Raw genomic sequence first — 23,738 nt, 5'->3', positions numbered from 1 at the left:
ATAGGTCTTCCATAAATATTGAAAGAATAGCTGTTATCCCTGCTTCTGAGACTTGATAACAACTTTCAGAGATAGGTATATTCCTATGTTTTGGTGAGAAATAGTTTGGAGAGGTTCATGTACCTTGCTCAAGGTCGCATAAGAAGCCATGATTGGACTCTTAAGTCTATCTGACTACAAAGCCCATGGAGACTTTGGGGCCCATTCTAACTCAAGGGTTTTTAGCTGGAGAAGCAGTAGCAACTTGGATTGAATTTGCCCATTGTCTTTTTTTTTGTTCTCATTTGGCAGCCTGTGTAAAAGGTTGAAGCCCTGAGTATCAGCAAGCTTGTTGCCCCCCCCCCTTTTTTTGTTTTGGTGGCACTTGGCCTCACACTTGCTAGGCAGGTGTTCTTACCGCTTAAGTTGTTGATCCCCTTTAATTTGGCTATCTGATTATCCCATTACTGTATAATGGGAATCTAGTAACTTACCTGATTTCATAGTGTTGGTGATACTGAGATAAATTAGTGCTGGAGATGTAGAGTGCTAAGCATGCTTGAGGCCCTTGGTTCAGTCTTCACCAAAAAAAAAAAAAAAATTTGTAAACTAAAATAAAAGAATAATTCTTTCCCAAGTTGTGATTGTGCTTTAGAGTAAGAAATTTCATGCCTGTGGCTCATGCCTAAAATCCTAGCAAGTCAGGAGGAAGAGATCAGGAGGATCATAGTTCAAAGCCAGCCTCAGGCAAGTAATGAAAAGGAGCTGGGTGGAGTGGCTCAAGCAAGAGTGCCTGCCTAGCAAGTGTGAGGCCCTGAGTTCAAACCCCAGGCTGCCAAAAAAAAAAAAAAAAAAATTGACCTTTTACATTCAGTCCTTTATTTGTCAGCAAATATTAATGGAAATTTACTCTATATTCGACATTATTCTAGTTTGTGGAGATACAAAGAAAAGTTCTATCAGGAAAACTTCATGTAATGGAAAAGTAATCACATAAAAACAATTGTGGTATATTATAATCAGTACTGTACTGGCTGTGAACAAGGTACCCTGGGATCATTGAAATAGGGCCTAATGGCTTGAGTGAGTCAGTTAGGGATACTTTGAGGAAGCTGAGACTTGGAAGATGAGTTAATTCAGATGAAAGAGTGTAAGATATGGCTTGGAATAGCAAAGGCAAGAAGGAGGAAAAGCTATTTGTTTTCAGAAACTGTGGGTAATTTGGTTTGGCTAAGTATATAATGAGGGAAAAGTGGAGGTAGATTTGGGCTCAGGTCAGATTTAGAAGGGCTTTGTTTTGCCAAGAATTTGAGAATTATCTCTCAATGGGGACCATTGAGTGAGAGTAGGCAAGTGATACAATCCTCTGGGTAAAGAAGCTCACTCTGGAGGCAGGAGATCAGGCAAGAAAAATGAATGCCTGAACTAGGGCAGTAGAATTGAGAGATAGAGGAGGGGAGAGCAGTTTGTTTGAGATAAAATCAATAGGACTTGATTTTGATCCAGTCACCAATAAGATAGGGTGCTTGATTAGATGCAGTATGTGGATGGGAAGGAATATAAGATGAATCCTAGATTATCAGGTGGTGCTATGAATTAATTGTAAAGAATACATGAGTAACAATATGTTTGTTTACGGGGAAAGGTGGGGAACTCTTTGAGTAGGGAGTGATGACAAATTCTAATTTGGGCATATACAATTAGAGATGCCTGTGGGCTGTGTAGCGACTAGGTGAAGATGTAGGTTTAGGTAGTACTCAGGTTCTGATGAGTTCAAGAGAATGGTGGATGGAGGGATTAATTGTTGGGTACACAGTAATTTATTTTGATTTAGTAGTTGCCCTAGGAGAAAAGTAGAGAAAGGAGAAGGAAGCACTACATGAAAGCACTTACAGAACTCATGTGAAAAGTGTAATGGAAAACACTAGATCTTCATTTTCATTCTATCGTTCCTTCTACAACTGTAGATTTTGCTCTTCAGAGCTGCTCCCTACTTCTCTTCAGAGAGATAACTTGGGAGAGGGGATTCTCATGGGTAAATGTGACTACCTTGCAGTCATACTTTCTTTTTTCGGGGGGTGGGTGAGGGTTCTGGGGCTTGAACTCAGGGCCTACACCTTGACCCACTCCAGCCATTTTTTGTGAAGGGTTTTTTTGAGATAGGGTCTCGCAAACTGTTTGCCTGGGCTGGCCTCGAACCGAGATTCTCCTGATTTCTGCCAACTGAGTAGTTAGGATTATAGGCATGAGCCACCAGTTCCCAGTTTATAGCCATACTTTCTTGACAGCATGATGTTGAAGGCTGTTTTATTGCCATCTTCACCCAAGTCCTGAGGTGTAATGAATGTCATGAGGCAGCCTGTGATAGCAGGAAAAGTGGGCTTTGGAGTGAGGTCTAGCTGCCAGTTGTTAAAGACTTCTGAGTTTCACCCTTCATATGGAGTGGGAATAATGCACAGCCTACTGCATAGGAGGTTGTGACGATTAAGTGAGCGCACATAGATTATATATACTAAATGACTGGTTCACCATTGATGAAGAGATCAGTGGGAGGGAGAGGGACCCTTTGCTAGCTACCTAGGCACTGTTCTAATATTTTCATATGAGATTAACTCCTGTAATCTTTACAATCCAACAGAGTGAATGTTATGACTGTAAGAAAAAGTATGGTGGCTAAAAGCTCAGACTTGCTGGACACCAGTGGCTCATGCCTGTAATCCTAGCTGGTCAGGAGGATCACGGTTCAAAGCTAGCCCCAGGCAAATAGTTTGTGAGCCCCTATCTCAAAAATACCCATCATAAGAGAGGGCTGGTGGAGTGGCTTAAGCAGTAAGAGTGCCTGCCTAGCAAGCATGATGCCCTGACTTCAAACAAAACAAAACAAAACACACCTCAGACTTGTGTGGAATTGGTTTCAGGTTTTTTGTGTGTGTGTGTGTGGTACTGGTATTTCCTAGCAAGCACTCTACCACTTGAGCCACACCTCCAGCCTGAGATACTGGTATTTGAACTAGGCCTCCCTCTTGCTTGGCAAGCATTCTACCGCTTGAGCCATGCCCCTCTCTTTTTTGCTTTATTTTTCAGTTAGGGTCTTCCTGTTTTTTTTTTCCTGGGGCTGGCCTCAGACTTGTATCCTCTTACCTATTTAACTATGTCTTCCAGTAGCTGGGGCCACAGGCCAAACGCCTAGTTTATTTATTGAGATGAAGCCTCACTAACTTTTTGCCTGGGCTGGTCTGGATCCTCCCAATCTCTGGAGGAGATTCTCTGGAATTACCAGCGTTGATTTCAAATGTTTCCATTTTATTAACAGAGTAAGTAAGTAAGAGTAGCTAGGTAATAAGGAATGGAGCTTGGATTCAAACCCAACGTAACTGGGTGTGGTGGTACACATCTGTAATCCCAACACTCAGAGGTGGAGACAGGATTGAGACCAAGGCCAGCCCAGGCTACATAGTAGAGACCCTTTTTCAAGAAAACAACCCTTCCCACAAAATAGCTGACTTCCAGGAGGTGTTCCTGTTCTAGAAAGTTCCCTTCTGGCCTCCAAGATGTGGCTGCTACACGAGTATGGAGATTGTTTCTTCTATCATTATTTTAAAGTTTCCATGACTGACTTTTGTCCCTCCCTAGGAGTGGTTTATTATTGTAAACATATCTAATCAAACTACTTTTCTAGTTAGAATATTTCATTTAGCGTAACATTCAATTTCTCCTGTTAATAGGCCTTTACATGATCAAGTCTACATTCTTTTCAAAGGCTGCATAATTTGTACTATACCACCGTTTACTTAGACAAATCTGAGTTTAATCTCAATATTCTTAGCCCTGACCAACACCTAGCTTAGTACTTAGTATGCACTCAATAAATGCTCACGTAAAGTATGAATGAACTAAACACCGGCCAAACAGAGACTCAGAGGGGGGTCGGCCTAGGAGTTCCAAAGTTCGGGAGGGGACACGGGGGCGGGCAGTGACTGTCACGTGACGGGGCGGAGCAAATACCATGTGCTCCCCGGCGCGGAGCGCTCAGCGCGGCTCCGCCCTGTGCGCCGGTCACGTGGGGGCGCCGGCTGCGCCTGCGGAGAAGCGGTGGCCGCCGAGCGGGATCTGTGCGGGGAGCCGGAAATGGTTGTGGACTACGTCTGTGCGGCTGCGTGGGGCTCGGCCGCGCGGACTGAAGGAGACTGAAGGTAAAGCCGCCATGTCCGGGCTCGACCCAGCCCCCCCACCCCCTCCCCCCGCATCCGCCGCCATCCGGGCCGAGACCCGCCGCCCTGCGCCGCCTGCCCGGCGCCCTGGCCCTAAGGCCCGAGCCCCGGCCCCGGCCCGCCAGGGCCCGATCCCCGGCCCACGTGTGCTGGGCCTGGCCCGGCCTGGGTGGGGGTGGGGGGTGCGCGGGGCCGACCCTGTGCGGGCTCCGCGGGCTGGATGATAGCGAAATGCCAGCTCGGTCCGACCGGAGGAGGCCCGGTGGCCCGCGGCACAGGCACCGCGGCCCCGGGCCCGCCGCCCCCTCCCCCCTTCGCGGCCAGGCCGCCGGGAAGTGACACGTTGTTCTTTGGCACTGGCCGGCGCTGAGCAGGGAGGGCGCAGGGGAGGGAGGCGGTGGCGGCGGGCAGGGAGGAGCCCCCAGCCCCGCCCGCCCTCCAGGCCGACCCTCACTTGCTTGAAACCGGCTCCTTTGCGGCCGCCGCCCGCCTGGCCTTTTAGGGCCCGGCTCCCGCCCTTCCTGGCCTACACTTCTGGGCGGCGGCAGGCCTCGCCTCTGGTCCCGCGCGAGTGCCCCTGCGGCAGGCATGCCTTGTGTGCCCGTGGGCCAGGCCCCGAACCTAGTGTCCCCGGGTGGGGGGTGGGGACACCACGGCTGAAGCAGCCTGCTCCGTTTGTGATCCGGGAGCCTGGTGCCAGCGAGACCTGGAATTTCCGGTCTGGTTGGTCTTGGGCCCCGCAGAGCCAGGTTGATACCCCTCGCTTCCCAACCCCAGGCCCTCGGATGCCCAGAACCTGTAGGCCGCACCGTGGACTTATTCTTAACCGAGGGGGTGAGTGAGGGGGATGTTTAGCAGGCGGGGGTTGGGAGGTGGATGTAATGCGGGTTTGACAATGTGTTAGTGGGGACACAGGTTGGATCTTTAATGCTTTCTGCTCCTTCACCCTTTGGCACCTCCCCGGCCCCGTGTTAGACCCAACCCTTGCTTCAATCCTTTCCCCAGTCCATTTGCCTTAAGCTTGGGTTCCTTCCCTTTTCCGAGCTCCACTCTTTCCCAACAGGTGCTGGGGGGACCCTGATGTGGCACCAAATGAAATGAATAAAGCTCCACAGCCCACAGGCCCCCCGCCCGCCCCATCCCCTGGACTCCCACAGGTAATTAGGGAGGAATTAGGATTGGAATGGGGGTGGGGGAGACCAGACAGCCTGTCAGGAACAGGTTCCAACCTCTGGATTTTCCCACCCCCATCTGTGTTAGGGCAAAGTGCAGCTGCCTGCTGCCAAATTGAGACAGGGCCCCTGGCTGTCCCTGGGGGCTGTCATGGGGAGGGGGGGTATGTGGACTGCTGAGGCTCTTGCCGCAGATCTGCTCCCCTTATTTCACCAGCTTGGGTTTCGGCCCCCACCTGGGCTTTCCCTCATGCTGAACTCTGGTCTCCCCCCTTCAGCCAGCGTTTCCCCCGGGGCAGACTGCACCCGTGGTGTTCAGTACGCCACAAGTGACACAAATGAACACGCCTTCTCAGCCCCGCCAGGTGAGGGGCTGTGGGAAGGGGAGTAGGGGCCTGGGTGGGAACCGTGGGAAGCTGCTGCCAGTTTGGGCCTAGGATGGAAACTATGGAGACTGTACCTGGCCCCAATTTCCTGACAATTACACTGTGTTCTTTCATGCGGCTTTGCACTTTGTGCTGTTGATAACTTATGGTTGCTGTCCCCTTGGGGAGTGCGTAGTTAGTGATGTTGGCTCACTGGGGTCTTCATGCCTTGGACAGTTGGGGACAGTGCTCTAGGCTCTGTCCCCAACTCTTGCTTTCCTATTTCTTATATGTGGGGAGGTTGTCCTTCCTCCATTCCCTTTCCCTGCTTTCTCTTTGGACTGTGGTGAGATAAGCATTCCAGCTGTTTTTTGCCTTTCTCTGTTCCCCAAGTTCTTCCTAAGTGGGAGAATTCTTGTCCTACCTCCTTCATTTCCACCCCCTCCCCCATCACCTTGGGGATAATTTTCTTCTTTCCTGTCCCCATGTGCTCTCAGGGAGGATTCAGGTCTCTGCAGGTAATACCCCTTTCCTAATCTTGGACCATCTCCTGGTCTCACCCCTACCCTTCACTCTTTCTAGCCAGGGGCTAAAAAGATATTGGGGGCCTTCAGGGTGGGGACTAGTTTGCTGTTCCGGTCTTTAGTTTAAGGCTGAGTGATGCATGTTAGGGGTGAACTATTGCAGAGCGAGATCTGGGAACTGGGAGACTGTTGCATGTTAGCAGTTAGCTCCTCAGTACCTTAGGTGGAGCAGTGCATGTTGGGGAGTATGTTGCATAAAAGGTCCTTACTTAGGCATGATGCATCTGGGTATTAAGAAGCTCTGCAGAAGGGTAAAATGGTGGAGGCACCAGTGTGCATGGCAGTGAGAAAGTAAATACATACAGAATACAGTGTTCATCTGAGTTTGGAGGGCACATGTGAGTACAGATGGCCACTTAATCATCAGTTGGTCAAGTAGGTCTTAGAAGGAAGGATTAGTCTCCATGCTCTGAAGCCTACAGTACTTCTCTCCAGACTATAGCGACATTGCGGAGTGCCAATTTTGCTGTCTACTTCCTCCCCTTCCTGATACCAACTGCTTTCCTCCCTCCTGACAGCACTTCTACCCTAGCCGGGCCCAGCCCCCCAGCAGTGCAGCCTCCCGAGTGCAGAGTGCAGCCCCTGCCCGTCCTGGCCCAGCTGCCCATGTCTACCCTGCTGGATCCCAAGTAATGATGATCCCTTCCCAGATCTCCTATTCAGCCTCCCAGGGGGCTTACTACATCCCTGGACAGGTGAGGCTGGAAGCCCCAATCAACACCTTGCACCTCAACCTTTACCTCTCCCATTCAGTCCCATGTCTTCTCCAGAGGTGGGGCTTCCTTTTGGTCATTGCCCAGTCTTGGCTTGCACTACTTGGTAAACTGATGTGATTCTTATAGCTCTTCTCAACTCCTTCTCTTCCCTCCTCTCTCCCCCAACCCCCATCAGGGGCGTTCCACATATGTTGTCCCGACACAGCAGTACCCTGTGCAGCCAGGAGCCCCAGGCTTCTATCCGGGTGCAAGCCCTACTGAGTTTGGGACCTACGGTAAGCTGGGGAGGGAGTCAGAGGTGAGAATGCAACCCAGGGAGCACCTAAACTGATTGTCTGCTTTCTAGGCGTTGCTTTTGATTGAAAACATGATAGGATAATAGATGGTAGAGGTTGGTGCTTAATATTTAACTGGTGTTGATGGAAGTGAGAAGATCTGCTACACGGCTGAGAGCTGGCGTCTTCCCACACATGAAATGTAGGATCAGGCTCTTACTTAAGGGCCTGTTAGTGGGCTTTCCCTGGGATACTCCTTCCATGGTTGGAGGAGTAGCATGGATTTGGGAGGTTTTGTAGCTATTTTTCATTTATGTTCTAGGAAAGAATTAGTTTGATTTTTGTGGGAGTAGTTTCTAAAATTCCTACCAGGAAAATTTTTTGTGGGTCTGAGGTTTGAACTCGGCATTGCACTTGCAAAGCAGCACCACTGCTTGAGTGACACTTCCAGTCCTTTTTTTTTTTTTTTCCTGTGGTACTGGGGCTGGAACTCACTCGGTCTACACCTGGAGCCACTCCACTAGTGCTATTTTTTTTGAAGGGTTTTTCAAGATAGGATCTCATGAACTATTTGCCTAGGCTGGCTTTGAACTGCTATCTTCCTGATCTGTGCCTCTTGAGTAGCTAGGGTTATAGGTGTGAGCCACCAGTGCCCTGCACTTCCAGTCCATTTTGCTCTGGTTATTTTTGGAGATGGGGTCTTGAACCATGCCCAGGCTGGCCTTGAACTGTGATCTTTCACATCTTAGTCTGCCAAATAGCTAGGATTATAGGTGTGAGCCACTGACAACTGGTTAGGAAAAATTTTGAGTGTGCCTTTCTTATACATGTATAGTTTTGATCACGTATACATATGAATGATTTAAATGGGTATGCTTGTGACATTTGTCAAAAACAAACAGGTGGAAATTATGGATGAGATTAAAAAGCACCCCACTTTGGAGATGATTGCTTTAAGGAATTTTTCTTCATTCTGGGCCCGGTTCATAGTGTTACTTTGTTTCTTGCTCCTTGAAAAGGGTTAGATATTGGAACTGGACTCGGATTGAGTGGAGCAGAGTTGACAAGTCTCTTTTTCACATTCCCAGCCAAAGAGCTGATTGTGTTTCAGTTTTAGAGTATATGTGCATGTTGCTGGGGTTGGAATGCATACATAAGAGTGCCTTGTGGGGTAGAAGAACAGATTGAAGCTATCTTGGTAGCTGGTATAGAAGGAGTACCTGCCTACAAGGTGTGTGTGTGTCTGTCAGGAATTCTTGTAAACGCAGTTCAGACTGGTTCCCCAGCTTTGACAGACACCTAATTCCCTGGGGGAGGAGGGTGGGGCAGGGCAAGGGGCCGGCTGTGTGTGATGAGAGGTTCTCGGGTGGGAGGTTTTCAAGCAGGTATTAGTATATGGTTGGGCCCTGACGCTGCCACCAATCTTCCTTTCCGTCTCCCTCCCCCAAGCTGGCGCCTACTACCCAGCCCAAGGTGTGCAGCAGTTTCCTGCTGGCGTGGCCCCTGCCCCAGTTTTGATGAACCAGCCACCCCAGATTGCTCCTAAGAGGGAGCGTAAAACAGTGAGTAGCAGCAAGGGGCTCTGAAACATCTGGGGAGAATCAGGGTTTGGCATTGCTGGGGTGATGTGCCCCAAAACTTAAGAATCTTCAGCTGAGAGTAGGCAGAGAATTGGGTCTATGGACTGTTCAGGTTCTTTGTGAAGTAGTAAGATTTTAGTGAAGAAGTTGCTCGTGGGAACACTGAAGTGGCTAACGGAAATTCCCAAGAGACTTGGGCTCTGGGGGCTATGCTTGGTTTTGGGTTTCTGGTGGCTTGCCTTGGAAATGGTTTGTTTTGTGGCCCTACTCCCCACCCCCTAGTCCTGGAAGCTCTAGAGGCCTCCGCCTCTGCTCAATCCTCAAGCCCTGGGCGTGGTGCCCAGAATAGGGTGCCAGGGCTGGGGAAGCCGCTGAGTCACCCTGGCTCCACCCACTGGATCTGGGCCCTGCCCCCAGAGATCAGGCCGACTAGCCACAAGTGAGCTGAGCCAGCTGGGTGCTAGGTGGGGGTCCTGAGCCCCACGGTGTGCATCTACTGATAGCTACTGACTTGGGGAGTGCTGGTGGTCCAGAGGTGAGGGAGGGAGGGGCATTGTGATGTACAGGGCTGCTCTGTGAGGTCAAGGGTCTCTTAGGGGTGGGGACTAGGGCAGCGACTACAAGAGCGGCCGGATGGGTTAACAGAACTCATGGGGTTTCTGGCATCCACCTACCTGCTTCCCTGTAGGGGGTGGGGGGTTGGCCCAGAGTCTTAGGAGTGGGGCAAGGTGGAGAGGTGGGCTCCTCCTGCTTCCCACTCATTCCATAGCTTTCTTTCCTCAGATTCGAATTCGAGATCCAAACCAAGGAGGGAAGGATATTACGGAGGAGATCATGTCTGGGGCCCGCACTGCCTCCACACCCACCCCTCCCCAGGTACTGTCTCCTCCTTTAGTGATACCTTGGCTGGGATGGCTATTCTGCCCTCGACTCCCAAGTCCCTTATCTTTTTCTTCAACTAAGGGATTTATTTCCCTGCTTTCCTGGATTTCTAGGCAGAGCTAAAGTAGAATGACTCTAGTAAAGAAGGGTTGTGGGACTCTTCAGTGCAAACTTGGTAACCCTTTGTGTCCTGCAGACGGGAGGCGGTCTGGAGCCTCAACCTAATGGGGAGACGCCCCAGGTTGCTGTCATTGTCCGGCCAGGTAAGGAAGCCAGTGGAACAGAGCTTTTATTGGGAAATGAAGTATGATGATTTAAAACACCAAGAAGGTGGAATGATTTGAACTGGGTGCCAGGGGATAATGACTTAGGTTTCAGGTAGTGGATTTGAGGGTGGACTGAGCTTTGAAAGGGAAGGGAAAATAAGCTTTGGTGGGAAGAGATTAGGGGTTGATTAGGATTGTTAAATAAGATGTGTCTTGGCTGAGAGGAGAAGGAGGAGGAACAGCAGTAAGGATTTGCCTTTAGGTACTCATTCTTCCTTCCTGTGGTACAGATGACCGGTCTCAGGGAGCAGTCATTGGGGGCCGGCCAGGGCTGCCTGGTCCAGAGCACAGCCCTTCAGAATCCCAGCCTTCATCACCTTCTCCGACCCCATCACCACCCCCAATCTTGGAACCGGGATCTGAACCTAATCTTGGAGTACTCTCTATTCCTGGGGACACTATGACAACAGGGATAATACAAATGTCTGTAGAAGAATCAACCCCCATCTCCCGTGAAACTGGGGAGCCATATTGCCTCTCTCCAGAACCCACTCTTGCTGAACCCATACTGGAAGTAGAAGTGACACTCAGCAAACCAATTCCAGAATCCGAGTTCTCTTCCAGTCCTCTCCAGGTTCCTACCCCTCTGGCATCTCACAAGGTGGAAATTCATGAGCCTAATGGCATAGTCCCATCTGAGGATCTGGAACCAGAGGTGGAGTCAAGCCCAGAGCTTGCTCCTCCTCCACTTTCTGCTTGCCCTTCTGAATCCCCTGTGCCTGTTGCTCCAACTGCCCAACCTGAGGAACTGCTCAACGGAGCCCCCTCGCCACCAGCTGTGGACTTAAGCCCAGTAAGTGAGCCAGAGGAGCAGGCCAAGGACGTTACAAATGCATCAGTGGCTTCCTCCACCATCCTCTCTGCCACTCCAGCTACGTCTCCTGCTCAGGAGGAGGAAATAGAGGAGGAAGAGGAGGAAGAAGAAGAAGGAGGAGAAGCAGCAGAGGCTGAGAGTGAGAAGGGAGGAGAAGAGCTGCTCCCCCCAGAGAACACCCTTGTTGCAGCCCACTTGTCCCAGAATTTGGAGGTGGCAGCAGTCACCCAAGGTAAGGTGTGGATGGTATGGTGGAGGTGGGCTGGGTTGGGCTGGGGGTGTGGCTCCTCTTCATTGATGATCTCCCATTTAGGCCACCTTGTCTTGGTTAAGAAAACCCTGTGGTGTGGAACCTAAGAGCTAGAGTGAGGACTTTTGTGCCTAGAGAGGGTATGGTGGAAAGAGGAAGTGTTGTACTGTGGCTGCTTTGCATTTTTCCCCTGGGTTAGGGGTGCTCCTTAAATTATTTCCACCTTTTCTTTCCTTTTAGTGGCAGTATCTGTGCCAAAGAGGAGACGGAAAATTAAGGAACTAAATAAGAAGGAGGCTGTTGGAGACCTTCTAGATGCCTTCAAGGAGGTAAGGGAGTAGGGAATAGGGGAGGGGAGAGGGAAGAGTTTTTTTATGGATGGTGGTTGTTGTGTAATCCAAACTGGTTGTTCTATGGTTACAGGTGAACCCAGCAGTGCCAGAAGTGGAAAATCAGCCTCCTGCAGGCAACAATCCAGGCTCAGAGTCTGAGGGGAGCAGTGTGACTCCACGGCCTGAGGAAGTGGATGAGACCTGGGATTCCAAGGAAGATAAAATTCATAATGCTGAGAACATACAGCCCGGGGAACAGAAGTATGAATATAAGTCAGGTATGTTGAAAGAAGGGTTGGGAATGGCTGAATGTTCTTTCTGGTGCCCTAGGAGACAGGAGTGTGCCTGATGCATCCTCTCTTACAGATCAGTGGAAGCCTCTGAACCTTGAAGAGAAGAAGCGGTATGACCGAGAGTTCCTGCTTGGCTTTCAGTTCATCTTTGCCAGTCTGCAGAAGCCAGAGGGATTGCCCCATATCACTGATGTGGTGCTAGACAAGGTTGGTGGTTTGAAGGGCCTAAGTCACCTGGTTGGACTGCACCAGCTTTAGGTCCAGAAAGAAGAATTGGTAGTCCTAGTTTACTTCTGAGATCTTTCATGTCTTCTTTGTAGGCCAATAAAACACCATTGCGGCCACTGGATCCCTCCAGACTACCTGGCATAAACTGTGGCCCAGACTTCACTCCACCTTTTGCCAACCTTGGCCGACCAGCCCTTAGCAACCGTGGGCCCCCAAGGGGTGGGCCAGGTGGGGAGCTGCCCCGAGGGCCGGTGAGTGTGGCTGGCCAAGGGGTGGGATTTCAGGGTATCTTGTGAGGTGGGGAGAAGTCTGCATTGTAGATGTGTGTCACATGTGCTTACTGGTTCTACGTCTTCACTTTCACTTGTCCTCATCCCGTGCTTAGCAGGCTGGCCTGGGACCCAGGCGCTCCCAGCAGGGCCCCCGAAAAGAACCACGAAAGATCATTGCCACTGTGTTAATGACTGAAGATATAAAACTAAACAAAGCAGAGAAGGCTTGGAAACCCAGCAGCAAGCGGACAGCAGCTGATAAGGACAGAGGGGAAGAGGATGCTGATGGCAGCAAAACCCAGGTACTGCCAGGGCTTGCTTTTGGTCTCCATTCCTGTTCCTCAAGGTCTGCCTTTTGAGCCCACTTTGCCCTTTTTGTGTCTGCCCATCCTTAACTGGTAGCATCTGCCTCAGTCTCTACCACGTTGTCCTGTTTCAGCAGCCTCTGCTTGAGAACCTCACTGGATCCTTCATCTTCTGTCCCCTCTCCCTTACAGGACCTGTTCCGCAGGGTGCGCTCCATCCTGAATAAGCTGACACCCCAGATGTTCCAGCAGCTGATGAAGCAGGTGACACAGCTGGCCATTGACACCGAGGAACGCCTCAAAGGGGTCATTGATCTCATCTTTGAGAAGGCCATTTCAGAGCCCAACTTCTCTGTGGCCTATGCCAACATGTGCCGCTGTCTCATGGCGGTTAGTTTTCAGTGTTTCTAAATCTCATAGTCTTGATTCCCACGGCAACTTCCTGGCTTCCCTCCAGCCTATGCTATTAGTAGCAGCCAGGAGGGGGCAGAGATGAGGCCAGAGGTCTTCCAGGTCAGGCATTTAGACTCTTGGAAGGCCTGCTCTTGTCTAGTCTGACTGGCATTCTTTTTACCTACAGCTGAAAGTGCCCACTACAGAAAAGCCAACAGTGACTGTGAACTTTCGAAAACTGTTGTTGAATCGATGTCAGAAGGAGTTTGAAAAAGACAAAGATGATGATGAAGTTTTTGAAAAAAAGCAAAAAGAGATGGATGAAGCTGCTACGGTGAGAAAGTCCACTGCCAATTCCACTCCCTACTCACTCACTACCCTCCCTAACCCAGGTGCTACTCTACTTTAGAATTTGGGGTGGGGATAGGTGGGATGGGGATAGTGGTATCTTGGAGGGTATTTTTTTCTCAGGACACAAGTGCTTACTGCTAGATTAAATATCCAGATAGTAGAGTGAGGAAAAGGTGTAGCCATGAGGCTGAGTGTCTTTTTGACATGATCCCTGCCCTGTGACTGGCAGGCAGAGGAACGGGGACGCCTGAAGGAAGAACTGGAAGAGGCTCGGGACATAGCCCGGCGCCGCTCTTTAGGGAATATCAAGTTTATTGGGGAGTTGTTCAAACTGAAGATGTTAACAGAGGCAATAATGCACGACTGCGTGGTCAAACTACTTAAGAACCATGATGAAGAGTCCCTGGAATGCCTCTGCCGTCTGCTCACCACCATTGGAAAAGACCTGGATTTTGCAAAAGCCAAGGTAGGGATACTGGGATGTGGAGAGGGATGGCTGATTCATGGGCCTCTGTTAGGCTGATGAGTCTGGCTGCTAGGCCAGTGTTAGAAGTGAAGTATTAGAAGTTCCTGACTTGAACTCTTTGCATGTTCCTAGCCCCGAATGGATCAGTATTTCAACCAGATGGAAAAAATCATTAAAGAAAAGAAGACCTCATCTCGAATCCGCTTTATGCTACAGGATGTACTAGATCTGCGGCAGGTATGTGCCCTTTCCTTCCTGCTTCTAGTCTGCTGCTCTCAGGTCCTGACACTACCTTATCTGGCTCTCCCTGACCCAACTACTTCTGACCTCCTGTTCCCACAGAGCAATTGGGTGCCACGCCGAGGGGATCAGGGTCCCAAGACCATTGATCAGATCCATAAGGAGGCTGAGATGGAGGAACATCGAGAACACATTAAAGTGCAGCAACTTATGGCCAAGGGCAGCGACAAGCGACGGGGTGGCCCTCCAGGCCCACCCATCAGTGAGTCTGAGGCTGGGACTGAGAAGGGGTCTGAGGGGTTGTACTTTCCTCTGATGACTTCGTGTTAGTGCCATGTGTCTGGGCCACTGAAACCTCATGATGGAACTGAGGATCTGAGGAAAGGAGGCTGGGTGTGGTCTAAGGTGAAGGGGCTGCTAGAATTTACTTTTTATTCCAGTATGCCCCATTTGTCTCAGGTCGTGGCCTTCCGCTCGTGGATGATGGTGGCTGGAACACAGTCCCCATCAGCAAAGGTAGCCGCCCCATTGACACTTCACGACTCACCAAGATCACAAAGGTAAGGAGTGTGTTTGGGAGTTGCTGATGCTCCTGAGGTGGAGGGTAAAGAGGGATCAAGCAGGCATTACTTCCTAAGGTTGGGGAGGTGACAGCTGGATTTTTCTTCTTAGACTAACTGGTTAGATTGTTGGAATGCTGCCAGCTGTAGGGGTTTTTACATTGGTCTGGGCAAACTGACACGAACACCAAATCCAGCCCATTGCCTGCTTCTGTACATCCCACGAGCCAACAATGGTTTTTACATGTTTAAGTGATTGAGAAAAATCAAAAGGTAAATGATGTTTATTATGTAGAATAAGTAAAATTTGCCTGGCCCTTGGTCTGGGCTATTTATTACTTGTGTGGCTATGTGTAGTGGTGCTGGCCAAGGGCTTTAGCTAGGTTAGAACCATTACTTTACTCCCTTTTATTCCACAGCCTGGCTCCATTGATTCTAACAACCAGCTCTTTGCACCTGGAGGGCGGCTGAGCTGGGGCAAGGGTAGCAGTGGGGGCTCAGGAGCCAAGACCTCAGATGCAGGTATGGAGGCCACTGTAAGAAACTGGGTGGTTATTAATCTGAGCTCCCTTGAGGGTGGTTTTCAGTGCAAGCAGTTAGGGAATGCAGCAGGCACATACAGTGCCAGGCGCTGTAAACTGGCAAATACAGTACAAGAAAGTAGATTTTTTTTTTAATCCCAAGTTTTCTGCCTCTCCAGCATCAGAAGCTGCTCGTCCAGCTACTAGTACCTTAAATCGTTTCTCGGCCCTTCAACAAACAGTACCTACAGAAAGCACAGATAACCGACGTGTTGTACAGAGGTGAGGGTTCCTAGGGTTGGTGGGTGGGGTTGGGGGGGTTGTTCTTCACACCGAGTGCTGTGATTGTGTTTTGGTTGTAGCATTGGAATTCTCATACCTGTAAGATAGGTCATATCCAAGCAGTTGTTCAACACGTTGGGGAGTGACAGGAGAATGTGCATGGGCAGTTAGTACTGGTGAGAAATAACGACTGTCTGATTTTTCAGGAGTAGCTTGAGCCGCGAACGTGGTGAGAAAGCTGGGGACAGGGGAGACCGACTAGAGCGGAGTGAACGGGGAGGTGACCGTGGGGATCGACTCGATCGTGCACGAACACCTGCCACCAAGCGGAGTTTTAGCAAGGAAGTGGAGGAGCGGAGTAGAGAGCGGCCTTCCCAGACTGAGGGACTGCGCAAGGCAGCTAGCCTTACAGAGGATCGTGGGCTGGATGCTGGTGAGAGGCTGGGGGAGGAATGGAGGGGGAGGGTGTTGGCTAGTTTGGGACAAACTGGGGACCAGTTCTCTTTGGAACTCCTCCCTTTGCTAAGAGAACCAGAACTCAAGGGTATCTGTGATCTGTGTTCTCCCACAGTGAAGCGGGAAGCCCCTCTGCCCCCAGTGAGCCCTCCAAAAGCTGCACTCTCTGAAGAGGAGCTGGAAAAGAAATCCAAGGCCATCATTGAGGAATATCTCCATCTCAATGACATGAAGGTTTGCAGTGGGAGGGGTCTGAATGACTGCTGATTTCAAGTGGGTAGGGAGGGAACTATGCTGACAGGTGTGGGGGTGTGGGGTCTGGGTCAGACAGGGTGACCACTCTCCTGTCTGTGCCCTGTACTTCTCAGGAGGCAGTGCAGTGTGTGCAGGAGCTAGCCTCAACTTCCCTGCTCTTCATCTTTGTGCGGCATGGCATCGAGTCTACACTGGAGCGTAGCACCATAGCTCGTGAGCACATGGGGCGGCTGCTGCACCAGCTGCTCTGCGTTGGGCACCTCTCCACTGCCCAGTACTACCAAGGGTATGACCACCTTCTGTGGGCCTCCTACGTTTGGAAACTCACAAATGCTTTCTCCTTTGTAGGGCCCCTGGAACCTTGCATTAAGAGTGTAGGCCCCTTTTTCCTTTTCTTCCTTCCTGGATTAGTGATGCTTAAAGCATCCATTTATTGAGTGTTTCCTTTCTTTTTCTTTTTTTAAAATCAACTTTTTTTTTTTAATGCTGGGGATTGGATGCAGGGGCCTTGCACATGTTAAGCAGATGCTCTACCAGTGAACTACATTCCTGTCCCTTCCTGGGTGGTTTAAGGATAATTCTATACCCAGTGCCAGTGGTTTATTTAGCTATTGGTGTCACCCAACTTCTGCATACATTGAAAAGTTTGTAATCAGTTTCTGGGAAAGTTCATCTCTTAAAAGAGGTGCTTGGGCTGGGCTCTGGTTGCTTACATCTGTAGTCTTAGCTACTCAGGAGGCAGAGATCAGGAGGATCCCAGTTCAAAGCCACCCCGCCAAATAGTTCCTTGAGACCCTATTCGTGAAAAAACCCATCCCAAAAAAGAGCTGGTGGAGTGGCTCAAGGTGTAGACCCTGAGTTCAAATCCCAGTACTGCAAAAAAGATGCTTTGGGAGCTGGGTGTGGTGCTTGTGCCTATACTCTCAGCTACTTGAAAGGCAGAGATTGGAAGGGGAGAATTACAGTTCCAGGCCAACCCTGGGCAAAAAGTTGGTAAGACTTCATTTCAACAAATAAACCAGGGTAGTGGCATTTACCTGTAATTCCAGGTTAAGAGGTTTGTGGTTGAGGACATTCAGGGCAGAAAAACTCATGATCCTGTCTGGAAAAAATATATATATAACCTAAGGTCAAAAAGACTGGAGATACAGCTCAAATGGTGAAGCACTTGCTTCCCTGTACTCAAGTACAAGGCCCTGAGTTCAACTCCAGTACTGCCAAAAAAAAAGCTCAGAAAGCCGTTTTTCTTCCTCTGCTCTTAGATATTTTGCTTTTGCAATATAGAAGTTCTACAGTGTAGCGGGCGGGTTCGATTTTATCTTTTTTTTTTTTTTCAGTGATATTTTTGTGCATTAAGAAAATCCTTTCCTAAAAACAAAACGAAAAAAATCCTTTCCCATCCAGGTATCCAGGTATGATGTGCCTGTAATCCCTGTGCGTGGCTAAGATAGGAGGATCATGAGTTTGAGGGTAACTTGGTTACCTAGTGAGACCCTGATTCAAGCACCACCACTGCTGCCTCTCCTCCCTTAAATAAAATGTAGACTAAGTAGTCAGCACTACTCTGAGGAGGGCAAACCATCTAAGGATAAGAAGGTGGCCTTAGCTGGAGATAATTGCTCCATGAAAATGTTCCTGGATCGTTATGCAGTTAATAAGTAGCCGTGCCGTGTTGCCCCTGCTTCGGAGGCAGTGTGCTTCTTCTCCAGAATATCCTGACCTTGAATTCCCTCTGCAGACTGTATGAAATTCTGGAATTGGCTGAAGACATGGAAATTGACATTCCTCATGTGTGGCTTTACCTGGCAGAACTGGTAACGCCTATTCTGCAGGAAGGTGGGGTGCCCATGGGAGAACTATTTAGGTAAGCCCCTCTTGTGGAATTCAGGGAGGGTGAACCTGGGGTGTGGGGCAGGTTGAGTGCCTGGGTTTGGAGAAGGAGGGAGTATTGTTAAGTTTGTCGAGGCTATCAACACTGGAGCTTTCTCTTTCTAGGGAGATTACAAAGCCTCTGAGACCCATGGGCAAAGCTACTTCCCTGTTGCTGGAGATCCTGGGTCTCCTGTGCAAAAGCATGGTGAGTGGGCTTTTCAGAGAGTGATGTGTTCAGGACTTCTCTTCTACTTGTAATTTGTTGGCTTCTGGTGGCTGTAAAGCCTTGTGGTCCTTTGGTGGGCTGGAATATTGGTGATGGCAGGACCATGTGGGTACTTGAGAGAGAATGTTGAGGTGAACAAAACTCTCACTTGCTGTGATGAGTTCTGGCCAAGGCTGAAGGAAAATGGCAATGTAAGACTGTAGACTCCTGATTGATTAATTTATTCATTTGACTAGCATTACTTTGAAAATGTACCATATACAGAGCATTGGGAATACAGTGGTAGATAAAATACAGTTATGAAACAAGTTGATAGAGAAAAAGAAACGATAGTTTATTTCTTGAGTATTGTGAGATTGCATAGTATTTGGCAGTGTTCATGACAGCAGGCTTTCTTTGGGGGGCCACAACTCAAGTGGTAGAGTGTCTCCCTACCAAGTGTGAGGCCCTGAGTTCAAACCCTCCAGTACTGAAGGAAAAAAAAAGTTGGTGACTGACAAATATGAAGTACAAAGGCAAGTTGAATGTGGTACTTAGTGGTTGTGAGAAGTTGTTCCAAACCTGTAGTTTTGGAAGAGTTCAGCTAACTGGAACTTGGAGGAGACTTTAGATTGAGAAGGGTTCTGATTGCTGTTTTGGTGAGAATTTCTTTTATTTTTTTGGTGAGACTGGGGTTTGAACTTTGTGCTTGCAAAGCAGGCTCTTTACCACTTGAGCTACACCTCCAGTCCATTTTTTTTCTGGTTGTTGTTGGAAACAGGGTTTCTTGTACTCTTTGCCTGGGCTTGCCTTAAACAGTGATCCTCCTGATCTCAGCCTCCCAAGTAGCTAGGATTATAGGCGTGAGCCTAACTTGGATTTTTTGATGTGTTGGGGTGAGGGTGTTTCTGCTAATAAGATTTTCTGAACTTAGGAAACAAATAGTCATACGTATTTCAAGTCATTTCTTCCCATAAGCAAATATTTGTTACTTAGGATAATGAAAACCCAAGCTATTTTTAGAAGAATAAACATAGGTGGATTGGAAGACAGTAGGATGAGATAATTGGATTTGGTTTTGGTGGTTTGTCCTTTTGAGATTCAGTAAAAAGACATTTTTTCCTAGAGCTCTTAGATCATTCCTTTCTCCCTAGTACCATAGTACCCTGGTGGTGGGTGAATTCTTGTTGATTTGGATGCTTATTATTTGATGTCTGCCTTGCACTAGACTAGGCATGGAAGGGCTGTGCCTGTCTGGTACCTTCTGTGGCATCCTTAATTCCTGGTGGGCTTTCAGTAAAAACTTGTTGGATGATTATTGTTTAGCTATGGGGTCTTTGGAGAGAAAGATGGTTGCTGAGTTGGTCTTGTGTTTTCCAGGGTCCCAAAAAGGTGGGGATGTTGTGGCGAGAGGCTGGGCTCAGCTGGAAGGAATTTCTACCTGAAGGCCAGGATGTTGGTGCATTCGTCGCTGGACAGGTTTGGGGCTAGAGTTTGGTTAATTCTAGCATTTGAGACTGGCCAGTCTCCTCCTTCCTCATCTTTTATGCTATGACTATGGGCCCTTTTGGTTGCAGAAGGTGGAATATACCCTGGGAGAGGAGTCTGAATCCCCTGGCCAAAGGGCACTTGCTTTTGAGGAGATCAGCAGGCAGCTGGAGAAGCTGCTGAAGGAGGGCAGCAGCAACCAGCAGGTGTTCGACTGGATAGAGGTGTGTTACTCCTGGATATGGAGGTAGGGGGAAGAAAAAGTGTTTCTTGGGGTGGATGGGAGGGTGACAAGAATGGTTCAGGGGCATGGTTCAGAATTTACAAGCCATTTGTTTCTCTTGTACAGGCTAACCTGAATGAGCAGCAGATAGCATCCAATACTTTAGTTCGAGCCCTCATGACAACTGTCTGCTATTCTGCAATTATCTGTAAGAGAAGCCAGGGAGATGGTGGGGCAAGGGTGGTCCCAACTGATAAATAGAAGGAAAAGGATTTCAGTCCTGGCCTTCTAGGGCTGAACTTGGCTGTATTATTCTAATTATATCTTTTTTCCCTATAGTTGAGACTCCTCTTCGAGTGGATGTTGCAGTGCTGAAAGCACGAGCGAGACTGCTACAGAAATACCTGTGTGATGAACAGAAGGAGCTGCAAGCGCTTTATGCCCTCCAGGCCCTTGTAGTGACCTTAGAACAGCCTGCCAGTAAGAGCCAGGCCACAGGGATGGGAGTGGGGTGGAGGGCTTGCTAGATAGTGGGGGGTAGTCATGGACTCTGCGCAGCCCCAAAAAGGTTGTGCACCCAAGTCATTTGAAAACAAAATGCCCTCATGGTTTCATTCCTTTCCTTTACATGTTTCCTTTCCCTATACATGGAAGGAGTTAGTCTCAGCCTTGAAGGTTAATTGACTACCTGCTTTGTGCCTAGCCATCTGTTAGATGCCAGCAGTGTAGAGGTGATAAGCAATAGCATCTTTCATATATCACATGTTTCTCTGCCTGGCACAAGGCTGATTGCATCCTCATAGCTGTTTATGGTAGACGGTATCATTCCTTTTTTTCTACATTGGGAGACTGAGGCTTAGCTGAACATCCCTGAGGTTATACATTCAGCAAATAGGTATGTGTCAGGGTGTTAGATAATCACAGTGGGGAAGTCAAGTACAGTTCCCCTGCTGGCCTGGAGTTGGTGACAGTGTGAGTGATGAGTGGTTTGAAGATTGATGTGAGGGATGATTGGTAGAAATTAGCTAAGTGATGAGAGGGGGAGCCCTGTAAACAGAGGCACTGTGTGTATAAAGTCAGGTCCTGAGTTGGAAGGGAAGAGAGCTGCCAAAGGAAGACCAGTGTACCTAGTGACTGGTGAGGCAAGAGGGGACTAGAGAGATGAATGGGGTGGGTCCTGCAGAGTTGTGTGAGTCATGTTGGGGCTTTGGACTGGGCTTAGGGGTAGGATAAAGTCTTTGTGAGGATTGTAGGCAAGGAAGAAAAAAAATTCGACTTTAACTTTTAGATCATTGGCTTTAGTGGGAAGAATGGTTTGGAACAGGGAGAGGATGGATATGGCAGGATCCACACTAGTGAGTTCACCTCCCTGGTGATAATGGAGATGGGGGAGGAGTGAGTAGATTCAAGAGCTACTTAGGAAATGGAGTTGACAGTTTTTAGTTGTACTGGCCTGGGGAGGGGACCATGAGAAATCAGAAGTCATGAATGACTCCCAGCAATAGTTTTAGCAGGTGAAGTGATAGTGCGATGACATGGGGGGGCAGATAGAAGGAGGTGTAGGAAACAAGGATACGGGATTGCTTGAGGGGCAGTGATGAAGGCCTGGGATAGAACCTTGGGGGAAGTAGAGGACACATGGGTAGGGAACCAGATGAAGGCAGGAAAGAAATTTTAGGATAGGGAAATGGTTGACAATGCTAGATGCTGCAGAATTCAGTAGTAGCAGATCGGAAAATAAAAGGCCTCTGAAATACAAGAACATGGAGGCCACCCTGGCAAAAACAGTATTTGGTGGGGCAAGGGACAGGCTCTGGATTGGGAAGGACTGAAGTATTTGAGATAGAAAGAAAGTGTAGATAAAATCTTCTATTAAACTATGTGATAATAGTTAATGGGTGGGGGAAGGCTTTTGTGTGTAAACAGTAGAAGCTTTGGACTTACATATGTAAGGCAGAATGGATAATTGATTATAGGGTTCTCTGGATGAGTGTTTACGTTTTGGAGCACAAGTGTGATAAGTGAAGGATATGCTGCTGCACTGCTGTGTGATTTGGGTGGGAAGCAACTGTGCCCATAAGTAGAGTTTGTGGTTGTATGGGTGAAATGCCTTGAAAAATGTCCTGGCTTGCAGCTTCTTTTTTTCTTCTTCTTCTTTAGTACTGGGGCCTACATCTTGAGCCACTCCACCAGCCCTTTTTTGTGATGGGTTTTTTCGAGATACGGTCTTGTGAATTATTTGCCTGGTCTGGCTTTGAACTGTGATCCTCCTGATCTCTGCCTCCTGAGTAGCTAGGATTACAGGCGTGAGCCACCAGCGCCCAGCTGCTTGCAGCTTCTTATAGATAGCATTTCACCTGGGTCTGGATTTGAGGTCTTGTGCTTTATTTCATTTACTCTGCCCCCCTTTTTAGGAACATAAAGTTTGGTTTGGGGAGACTGGCAATGCATTGTGGGGGATGGGATGTTGTTTTTAGGTATTACAGGACAATGGTTCAGCATTGTTTCCTAGTGTAGAAAGGAAAATGGGTCAAAGTAGGACTTTACTAGGAAGGTGACAAAAGAACAGATGTTCCTGGCAAAGGATGTAGCCCCCTCAAAAGTGTCAGAACCAGAGATGGGTTCAAGGGATGTGTGGGAATGAAGAGGAAATTGAGTTCAAGACTTTGTCAGGATCTGTTTGGGGCCCAGTGGACTTCCCAGGTTACAATTGTGAATAATGTATTTGGGATGTCTGTGAACCCCCAAATTCAGGAGTGCCAATTCTCTAATAATAGTTTTCCCCTTTAAATATAACAAAGAGTGGAGAAAGTTCAAAGCTGCCAAGGTGAGGCTAGGTGAGCTTGTCTTGTTTTTTGGAGACAGGACTTTGCTATGTAGTCTAGGCTGGCATCAAACTCATGATCCTCCTGCCTCAGCTTCCTGAGTGCTGGTGTAAAAGGCATGCCACCAGGTCTGGCTTGCAAGATTTTGTTTGATGGCCAAGCGATTCATTCCTATAAACCATTCTCTTAGATCATGAGATTAGCTTCCTGTCAGAGGCCTGGTCACTCTGGAATGGTCAGACACAAATGTCAGGATGTAGGACAGGATCTTGTTAAACAGTGGAGCTTGGGGGAGGGAACCCTGGGGGAAGGGGCTGGTGAGTCTGTGGCCAGTCACCTCTTAACTACTGTCCTGATGGCTTGCAGACCTGCTTCGGATGTTCTTTGATGCTCTGTATGATGAGGACGTGGTGAAGGAGGATGCTTTCTACAGCTGGGAGAGCAGCAAGGACCCCGCGGAGCAGCAGGGCAAGGGTGTGGCCCTTAAATCTGTCACAGCCTTCTTCAATTGGCTTCGTGAGGCTGAGGAGGAAGAGTCTGACCACAACTGAGGGCGGGTGGGGGCGGGGACTTGGAGCCCCATGGACACGAGGATGGCCCAGCCAGCCGTCTGGACTGCAGGGGGCAGCAGCGGCGGCAGTGGCAGTGGGTGCCTGTAGTGCTATGTGTCTGAGCTAATAAAGTGGCTGATGAGGCAGGATGGCTTGGGGCTGCCTGGGGCCCCTCCAGGATGCTGCCAGGTGTCCCTCTCCTCCCCCTGGGGCACAGAGATATATTATATATAAAGTCTTGAAATTTGGTGTGTCTTGGGGGGTGGGGCACCACTACCTGCCCCGGGGTCCTTTTTTATTTTCTGAAAATCACTCTCGGGACTGCCGTCCTCGCTGCTGGGGGCATATGCCCCAGCCCCTGCACCACCCCTGCTGCTGCCTGGGCAGGGGGAAGGGGGGCACGGTGCCTGTAATTATTAAACATGAATTCAATTAAGCTCACTGCCTCTCTGCTTTATAGCTTGTT

The 23,738-nt window shown here is 49.0% G+C and overlaps 1 protein-coding gene and 1 non-coding gene across 9 annotated transcripts; both read left to right on the top strand.

Annotated features, from left to right (window-relative positions):
* Positions 1–4,016: 4,016 nt before the first annotated feature.
* Eif4g1 (eukaryotic translation initiation factor 4 gamma 1) lies at positions 4,017–23,708 on the top strand. 8 transcript variants are annotated; one of them, XM_074073626.1, is made up of 34 exons: positions 4,017–4,172; positions 4,968–5,024; positions 5,254–5,347; positions 5,641–5,727; positions 6,225–6,245; positions 6,830–7,006; positions 7,203–7,302; positions 8,752–8,864; positions 9,666–9,758; positions 9,961–10,027; positions 10,321–11,136; positions 11,395–11,483; positions 11,578–11,764; positions 11,853–11,986; positions 12,100–12,258; positions 12,396–12,581; positions 12,777–12,974; positions 13,165–13,311; positions 13,558–13,794; positions 13,927–14,031; positions 14,137–14,296; positions 14,494–14,594; positions 15,014–15,116; positions 15,295–15,397; positions 15,604–15,830; positions 15,969–16,087; positions 16,222–16,394; positions 17,847–17,972; positions 18,104–18,185; positions 19,566–19,664; positions 19,763–19,897; positions 20,023–20,104; positions 20,236–20,376; positions 23,088–23,708. In XM_074073626.1, exons 3-34 carry the CDS (start codon positions 5,288–5,290, stop codon positions 23,270–23,272), a joined length of 4,812 nt encoding a protein of 1,603 aa, XP_073929727.1. In that variant the 5' UTR covers positions 4,017–4,172; positions 4,968–5,024; positions 5,254–5,287; the 3' UTR covers positions 23,273–23,708. The 8 variants fall into 8 exon arrangements, with proteins under 8 accessions (XP_073929727.1, XP_073929725.1, XP_020031381.2 ...); XM_074073624.1 differs by having other exon boundaries at positions 12,393–12,581; XM_020175792.2 differs by lacking the exon at positions 6,225–6,245.
* Positions 14,342–14,417, top strand: LOC141423778 (small nucleolar RNA SNORD66). The gene has a single exon (XR_012448586.1). It is a non-coding gene; the product is annotated as a small nucleolar RNA SNORD66 (small nucleolar RNA).
* Positions 23,709–23,738: the final 30 nt, after the last annotated feature.

Source organism: Castor canadensis, chromosome 5, assembly GCF_047511655.1.
Source record: "Castor canadensis chromosome 5, mCasCan1.hap1v2, whole genome shotgun sequence".
In the NCBI taxonomy this organism is placed as follows: domain Eukaryota; kingdom Metazoa; phylum Chordata; class Mammalia; order Rodentia; family Castoridae; genus Castor; species Castor canadensis.
This window is presented reverse-complemented; position numbering and strand designations above follow the sequence as displayed.

Coding starts and splice junctions, on each gene's coding strand:
- Eif4g1 (XM_074073624.1), top strand. CDS start 5,288: ATGAATAAAGCTCCACAGCCCACAGGCCCCCCGCCCGCCCCATCCCCT. Junction 12,259..12,392: donor GGGAGCTGCCCCGAGGGCCG/GTGAGTGTGGCT, acceptor TCCCGTGCTTAG/CAGGCTGGCCTGGGACCCAG. Junction 15,831..15,968: donor GGATCGTGGGCTGGATGCTG/GTGAGAGGCTGG, acceptor GTTCTCCCACAG/TGAAGCGGGAAGCCCCTCTG.